This window comes from Cucurbita pepo, chromosome LG20 (assembly GCF_002806865.2).
Source record: "Cucurbita pepo subsp. pepo cultivar mu-cu-16 chromosome LG20, ASM280686v2, whole genome shotgun sequence".
NCBI lineage: Eukaryota > Viridiplantae > Streptophyta > Magnoliopsida > Cucurbitales > Cucurbitaceae > Cucurbita > Cucurbita pepo.
In genome coordinates, this window is record NC_036657.1 from 6,735,143 (window position 1) to 6,743,927 (window position 8,785).

At 34.1% G+C, this 8,785-nt stretch overlaps 1 protein-coding gene across 3 annotated transcripts; it reads right to left on the reverse strand.

Annotated features, from left to right (window-relative positions):
• Nucleotides 1–393: 393 nt before the first annotated feature.
• LOC111782958 (pentatricopeptide repeat-containing protein At2g27800, mitochondrial-like) lies at nucleotides 394–4,238 on the reverse strand. 3 transcript variants are annotated; one of them, XM_023663820.1, is made up of 3 exons: nucleotides 2,403–4,238; nucleotides 1,662–1,768; nucleotides 394–738 (listed from the first exon to the last, which is right to left on the reverse strand). In XM_023663820.1, the coding sequence occupies exon 1, from the start codon at nucleotides 4,070–4,072 to the stop codon at nucleotides 2,780–2,782; it is 1,293 nt and encodes a 430-aa protein (XP_023519588.1). In that variant the 5' UTR covers nucleotides 4,073–4,238; the 3' UTR covers nucleotides 394–738; nucleotides 1,662–1,768; nucleotides 2,403–2,779. The 3 variants fall into 3 exon arrangements, with proteins under 3 accessions (XP_023519588.1, XP_023519587.1, XP_023519586.1); XM_023663819.1 differs by having other exon boundaries at nucleotides 2,367–4,238; XM_023663818.1 differs by having other exon boundaries at nucleotides 1,662–4,238.
• Between the last annotated feature and the right edge of the window lie 4,547 nt (nucleotides 4,239–8,785).

The window sequence follows — 8,785 nt, forward strand, 5'->3', positions numbered from 1 at the left end:
AGGGATTGAACAGATTCCTGAGGCGTTCTTCATATTAAAAAAATGGTTATTGATACATTAACCCAAGAATTTGTATATGATTGCTAAGATTCAGATGATGGGGACAAAATTACAATTCAGTCTCTAAATTTTTTATTTGTGTCGATTTGGTCGTTGAGTATCTTTAAAATTTTAATTTTGTGTTAAAATTTACATACCTATTAAACAGTGAATTGTGGATGGTGGATTGAACGTATAGTCCAGAGATACACAAATTAGTGTCTATTACGCAAATCACAGAAGTACACAAATTAGTGTCTATTACGCAAATCACAGAACCGTTTGTTTATGCAACGCCCATTTGGATGTCATCTCACTTTTTCTTGGATATTGTTATGACTTGACTTTCCACCCTTTCAAGAATACAAAAATCTTATTATAAAAAACTGTTCTAAACTGTTTAATATTTTTATCCTTATCCTTGATTGTAAATTGAAAACCCAATGAATAAAAACCAAAATATATCCAGTTTTTTAACATAAAGCTGTTATATTGTTTTGCTCATCCCCAGCAACATGTGAAAGTATAATAGACGTCTTCGTCAATCCATGCTTTGTCAGTCTCTCTTGTGCATTGTCATCTCGCTCACATTCTCAATCTCGCTCATGCTCTATTGCTCTCGCTCACATTCTCAATCTCGCTCATGCTCTATTGCTCTCGCTCGTGCTCTATTTCTCGCTCTTGATAGGATTCTTGATTCTGAAAGTGGAGAGAAGCAGAGAGGACACAAGAATAAGGGAAGAAAAGAGGAAAGGTAAGAACAAGAAGGAAGGAGAGTGGGAGGGAGGAGTGAGACAAAGGGGGGAGGAAGAAGAAGAGAGAGGGAGAGAAATTGTTTTGTTTTAACCAAGTGAGCAAGGCGATAAAATTCAAGAAATTGAGTCATATTTCATTTGGACTCAAAACTTTGAGTCATTCAATTACATTATTCAAAAAGTTTAAAGATTAAGCTTACAATTTAAGCATACTTACAAACAAATTAGTAAGATCAAACTTCATTGCAATCAATCTCAAGATACGTTTCTTATCTCCTAAAATTCTATTCTCTACAACAAATCGTAGAAAGTTATAAAAGTGTAATGTAATCACAAAAGCTTAGGTTTGGAATTGATTTCATTTTTCAATCCACTTCAACCACATACAATTATCTTTAATTGATCTATAAACTCACAAGATTTTAATTGATCTATAAACTCACAAGATTTTAATTGATCTATAAACTCACAAGATAGTAATAGATATCTTATCCACGATGCTAGAATATCAAACTTGCATATTATTAAATACAAATTCTTAATAGTTAAATATTATTTGCTTTTGGCATATGGCTACACATAAATCCACATATATCTTTTTTACATTTACACAATTAGATTAATTTTCAGATCAATAGCAAACTGAAGATTAGTGTAATATTCATTAAGCTCAAGTGTTGTTTAACTTCAATTCTTCATGTTCTTAAATTGCAAATTCTACTAGACACCAACCTACTAGTCAAAAATTGAAACATGTCTTGAGCACTATAAATATAGCACTATCCTGCTGGACTTGTATGAATTTCTTTATTGATTCCTCATGCAAACAAAATTCAGTGTTAAATGAACTCAGCTTGAAAAAAGTACCTTGAACTTGATGGGGGAAAAGCCATAAAGGGATCACGATCTTCTTTTGGAGAAGATATCATATAATTCAAGTCCCACAAAGACGGCTGCTTCGCATGAGAATACACCTATTATATGAAAAGAAATGAAGGGATGTGAGACTGTACCAGCAGTATACAGTTGGATTCATGAACTAAGTCGAAGTGCTTCACTGCTTCAAGTACTGTTCAAAAGTTTTTACGTTGTTGAGAAGAAAAGCATTTATAAGCTATTAAAGAAGTCTCAATAAGCTTTATCTCTTACTCTTTTTCTCAGTAAATAGGTATTGGCTAAGAAGCAAAGCTGCTTTACCAATAGGTTCAGACAATGGAATAGCTTATCTCTTACTCTTTTTAGGAGTCGGCTAAGAAGCAAAGCTGCTTTACCAATAGGTTCAGACAATGGAATAGCTTATCTCTTACTCTTTTTAGGAGTCGGCTAAGAACCAAAGCTGCTTTACTAATAAGTTCAGACAATGGAATAGCTTATCTCTTTCTCTTTTTCTCGGTAAATAGGTGTCAGCTAAGGAGCAAAGCTGCTTTACCGATAAGTTCAAACAATGAAATAGCTTCTCTCTTTCTCTTTTTCTTGGTAAATAAGTGTCGTCTAAGGAGCAAAGCTGCTCTACCGATAGGTTCAGACAATGGAATTGTGAGACTGTAAAGGAGAGGAGCGAAGTTACTTTACCAATAGGTGAAGGAGCAAAGCTGCTAGACTTTTTACCTCGCTGATTGACTAATATTTGTAGCGTTTTTAAGCCGTGTAGCCACAAAAGATATGCACCAGCTGTAACTCTTGAAGCTTCAAAAGATATGCACCAGCTCTAAGCCGAGTAGCCACAACTGATTGATGATTCTCCAGAAGAATCTTCTTGATCTATAACTAAATTAAGTAAAGCATCTGAATAAATCATAGGTTTCTAACTTTTCAGCAAATGGCATCGGTAAACCTTCCATTGATACACAACAACCACTGGGAGAAATCAAGACAGGCCGCTTTTCTATCTGCTTGATCCGACTAAAACACAAAGCGTGGCTCTGATATCAAACGTCACGAGTCCATCCTACCTTCAAAAAAACCACACGATCCATGATTCCAGATCATGGCCATCCACCATGTACATTTCCATAGTCATCTTCAAGCACATAGAGAAGTTTCCTATAAGTATGACCATCCACAAGTTCCTTCTCCTGCACTTCCCTCAACAAACTCGTGGCTTCTCCAACCCTCCCTCGCCTGCACAGTTCATCCAATACCGTCTTATATGTAATAAAATCAGGAGACCTTCTATTACCAATCATCTCCCACAAATAATTCACTGCTTCTTCAACCTCTCCATTGAGAGCCATAGCATTAACAATTGAATTATATGATATACTACTTGGCACAAACCCCTTTTCCTTCATTTCATTGCACAACTCCCTCGCATTATCCGTTCGCGCTTGCGCGCATAACCCGTGAATCAAATAATCATAGGAAAATGAATTTGGGAGGCTACTATAAACAACACCCATTTGGTGGAAGATCCTGAGAGCATCATTGACATGAAGGGATAGCACATACCCCTTTATCATACAATTTAAAGTAAATATGTCAGGTTCAATGCCATCATTCACCATCTGTCTGAAGAGGCATCTAATAGTCTCCATATACATGAGATTTATATAAGCATTACGACCCCGACTCAAGAATGCAGTAAAAAGCAGATTATAGGTTCTAATTGAAGGCCTACAGTTCACGTTTTTGTTGTTCTGCATATGCTTGAATATATTGATAGCTCTAGTCAACTTCCTTGCCTCAGTAAAAAAATATATCATAGTATTGTAAAGAGTCTCAGAACCAATAGAAGGAACAGCAAGCACCTGGTTCACAACATTATCCATTTCTTCGTACATTTTCGCCTCACCCAGCTTCTTAATTGTAATCTCATAAGTGGAAACATCATGTCTGAAACGAGACTGCTGGGAGGCCCAATTGAACAGTTCAAAGCACACCAAAGGATCTCCCTGAACAGAAATGACATTATAGAGTTCTTCGGAGTTAAACCTTGGAGGGATTTGAGAAATTGCGTGCTGAAATTGAGCCTCGTTCAGCTTAGGTTTGATTCTGGATTTCAATCTCTTACTCGCTCTCCTCCTAAAGGATCTTGAAGGTGCTCTATTAGAGTAGAAATTCAAACAAAATTTCGTAAAAGAGAGGACGGGAGCTGGATAGTTTTGGATTTGAGATAGACGGAAAATATGGCTGAAGTTACCATGATCAGTATTCAACAACCATGAATGAAATGAAAATCTTCTGAGACAAACGAAATGTGGATTCGATGGAATCGAGTTACAGAGCTGGTTAATGGAATTCCTCAAGAACTGAATGCGAATGCGAAGGAGGAGATTCATATTCTTCAGAACACGAAATCAAAAACAAGAAAAATCTCTAAACAATATCAAAATGAAACTGAACTCCGAGAATTGAAGAGAGATTATAGCACAAAAATACAGATTTTCAGACGATTTGCTGCGAATTTTTGGTAGAAATGAAACAGGGCGCTCCAAGAAGGGAGAGGCGGACAATAGGTCTTTAAAATTTAGGAAAAAAATATCTTTTATTTATTTACTTAGTTTTTAAACTCGGTTCCAATTTTAACCTTTGTCGTTCTTATCGAGACGACGCTCTCATCCGACTGGCTTATCCAGGCAAGGACATAGTCTATCGTAGCTAGTCGAGCCCAATATGAACTAAGCTCGTTTTACACCAATCAGCAGATAATGTTACGGGATGGTCTAATTGGGGTAGCTATGATCTGAGTATATCTAGTGAGTCTTACCGAGGAATTCCTGAAGGTGTGATCCTATTTAGTTATCTCTAACGAAATAGTCTCTCTGAGTTGGTCCATCTTCCGAAGGAGTTTCAACAATCCCAATTGTAGTTATTTCTTACACAGTTCAAGCACTCGTGATCTTAGTGACAGATTCAGGGTTAAGCCTGGATTCTTGGGCTATGCTCGTATTGGCTCTTTTCTAGTCTGTTTATTCTCGTTCTCGTTTGCTATTACATTTCCTCCCGCTCTCTCTCTCTCAACGGAGTTATAATATGTTTATGGAAATTTACTATATGGAATTCTCGTTCTTGATTTTGTTGTTCAATCATATCTCGTGGTCGCTCTCAATCTCATTGTCAAACTTGATTTCTTCAAATTTTTTGTTACCGCTTGCACTCTATTATCAATTTCGTTACACGAGTATTTTCGAGGCCATCAATCTTACTCTCACTATCATTTTCACTAATCTAAATAACCTTTTACATATTAGGTAAGTTTTCCAATGCTCGTGACATACAACATGCATGAGGTCCCATAATTTCTAACCATGGTACATAGTTATGATGCAAACCATACTTTCATTCCGTTTATGACATAACGTTCCTATGAAACATGCATATGTATACTCGACATGTCTATCATGGTTAACATACATTGTTCATCAAGGTCTTATAGTCATAATGTGAACATACTATCATAATATACATGGCGTGACATACTAAAAATATATGCATCATAGACATTCATATCATAATGTAATGTATATCATATCATATGTAACACACTATAGCATCCTAAAAATATGACACGTAAAGGGGCCATAGGGTATGTATCATTCATATTACACACACGTCATCCGACCAAGTCTATGGGTATCCAATTGTAAGATCACTTACTTTGTTGGCCTAAGCCGGAGTCATCGTACTTTCTTAATGCTAACTTGAATCTATTTCCTGAAATCCATAGAGTCCCACAATATCGGGTTGAGACATATTAAATGATTTAACTTAACTTAACGACATCGATTAATTCAACTTTTGGTTTAATGATACTTTAATTCGCTAAATAGTTGTCATATTGACCTTAAATAATAGAAAATGGTCCATCGTTCCAATCTAAGGCATCTAAGTCGCCTATGTTGAGTCGAAGTTAAGCGAATCCAAGAGTGAGCCGAGCGTAGGATGTCAGTCGAAGCGCGAGCCATGGTTAGGAACGTGACTGGATAGAGCTGCGAAGCTCGGAATAAGCTCAAGTCAGCGTGCGGGTTGTGGGTTGAGTCAATTAGGATCGTGGATTAGATCCAATCCACTTTGAAAGTGAAAATCAAATACAAATATAAACACTTATGAAAGAAACCGGATCCAAAAACGTTTCAACCCAAAAAAAAATGTGTTAGTTTATGCAAATTTGTAACAACTCAAGTCCACCGCTAGCCGATGTTGTTCATTTTAGTTCGGTATCACTGTCAGCCTCACGATTTTAAAACGCGTATGTTAGAGAGAGCTTTCCACACCATTACAAGAGATGTTTCGTTTTTCTCACCAACCGATCTGGGATCTCATGATCCATCCCTCTTGAGGGCCCAATGTCCTTGTTGGCACACCGCCAGTAGATATTGTCTGGACTTGATACCATTTGTAATAGTCCAAGCCTGCCGCTAGCAGATATTATTCGCTTTGGCCCGTTACGTATCGCCGTTAGCCTCATGATTTTAAAATGCGTCTGCTAGAAATAGGTTACCACACCCTTATAAGAAATTATTCATTTTTCTCGCCAACCAATGTGGGATCTCACAAACCATCCCTCTTGAGGGCCCAACGTCCTTGTTGACACACCGCCAGCAAATATTGTCTGGCTCTAATACCATTTATAACAGTCCAAGCCCACCATTAGCCGATATTGTCCACTTTGGCCCATTACCTATCATCGTCAGCCTCACTTCACATTAAGATCAAAATTACATATAATCAACTTGGGAAACATTAATTTTCTCGATCAACAAATTTATAAAAGGAGATTAAATATTTTGTGGTTCAGTCTTTTACAAACTCATTGTATAAGATATCTACACTCAACTCTACATGAACCGTAACAATCAAGCCTACCGCTAGTAGATATTGTTTACTTTGACCTATTACGTATCAATGTTAACCTCACGGTTGTAAAACGCCTCTATTAGAAAGATATTCTGCACACCCTTACCATAAATGTTTTACTCCCCTCTCCAATCGATGTGGGATTTCACATGAACGATTTAGATCAAATCATTTGTGTCAATTACAAAGTGAATCGTCTCAATATTGTTACATATTGTTACCAGGATAAGACACTCAACCTTATCTATATTATTATAGACCATCTATGAGACCCCACATCAGTTGGAGAGCGGAACAAAACATTCCTTATAATGGTGTGGAAATACCTCTCCTTAGTAGATGCGTTTTAAAATCGTGAGGCTAACGGCAACACGTAACAGACAATATCTACTAAAGGTGAGTTTAGACTATTACACCATTTAAGTTATTGTTTGAACATGATACCCTCGCATGTCTCGATAGTTTCTTACTTAACTCCACTCTACATTCCTTTCCTTTTTATTTTTTGTTTCTCGGGTTTGTTTTGATACTAACCTTTATTCCACGTGAAATACTATAATACGAAGAAATTAAAAATTTATAGTAAAAATTGATATATGGTTCAATAATTTCATATATTTTCTCTTTATTTATGTAACGTTTATGGCTGAATTAAATTTGGCCCATCAATGTCCCTTTCAACAAAGTTGGTATAAATACCTTTCTTCTTCCCCAAATTTGGTCACAAGTCAAAATAGTTGGGCGACCATAGTTTAAAAAAAAAAAAAAAATAATAATAATAATAATAAATAATTGATTTTTTTTTATTATTTTTATTATTATTTTTTTTTTTTGTAATTTCTCTTGTTTTTTCCTCAATTTTTTCAACAACCAAATAGACAAAATATAAAATCCCATAATCTCAATAAATAAATAAATAATTAAAAAAATATCCCTTCAAATCTAAGCAAAATATCACACAATTAAAAAAAAAAAAAAAATCTTTGAGGGTGGAAAACCGTCTTTCTTGACGACAACAAATGGACTGATTAGAACGGTGAGAAAAGATCAACAAAATCTTTATCGCTACAAATTTGGTAATGCACGTGTTTTCTTTTTATTTTCCCGTCATTGATTATCTTTAAAATTATGATCAAATTTTCGAGTAGTCTAGTCAATCCAAAAAACTAATTAAATACTCCCTGCATTTATAATACGTATTTAAAATATATAACTTAAAAAATATAATTAAATTTTTAAAAGTTTAATTAATATACTTACTTTTTTTAAAAAAACTTTAAAAACCTCTCTAAATTAATTTTTTTAAATATTCATGAATTTAAAAAAATAATATTCGAAAGGCGAAATAATATACCGTGTCTTAAACAAATTATTTAATTTTTCTAATTTCTTTATAAAGTTAGAGGGTATTAATGCCACTTTTAAAATTCCGTAAGATTTTTTTAATATGGAGCGGTATTTTTTTTTTATATTTTTTTTCTTAAATCGAAGGATATTAATAAAACTTAATTAAGGTTTAAAGATAGTTTTGAAATACTATTAAAAGTGAGGGTATTTTTGGAATTTAAGGATATTTTAAAAATAAAATATTAACGGGTATTTTTATTGCATTTGATAAATTTAATAATAAAATATGCACATGTTCTTATTCTTATTATTTTGCGAGAGAATTATTCGAATTTCCACGTGTTCGAAGAAAAATACAAATCCATTCTGTTATTCTATTCTTGTGTTCACATGTGAATAATACACCAATCTACGGCCGCGACAAACCCACGTCGACAGGGGTAGTTTGGTAATTTCGTACGCCCAGTTTTCCTCATCGAAATTTTCTTTTTCTTTTTTCTTTTAAAAAAAGATTCGATATAGATTAAAGGCGCATTTAAATGGTGGGGTACTCCTAACTTTCCCCTCCTTTTTGTCCATTTTTAATTTATTTTATTTTTAAAGCTTTTAAAAAATTATTGACGGTATTTTACAAATTTTAATTAATTGGTAAATTTAAATTTTAAATTACAATATATTATAAATTAATTATTTAGAAGTTTATAGGATTTAAATGAAGTTATTTCTTTAATTTAAATTATTGGAAACAAAATTTTTATAAAATAATTATGAATAAAACGAAATTTAATAATGAAGATACGAATAATTATAGAATTTAAAGTTTATTTAACCAAATTTAAATATAAACC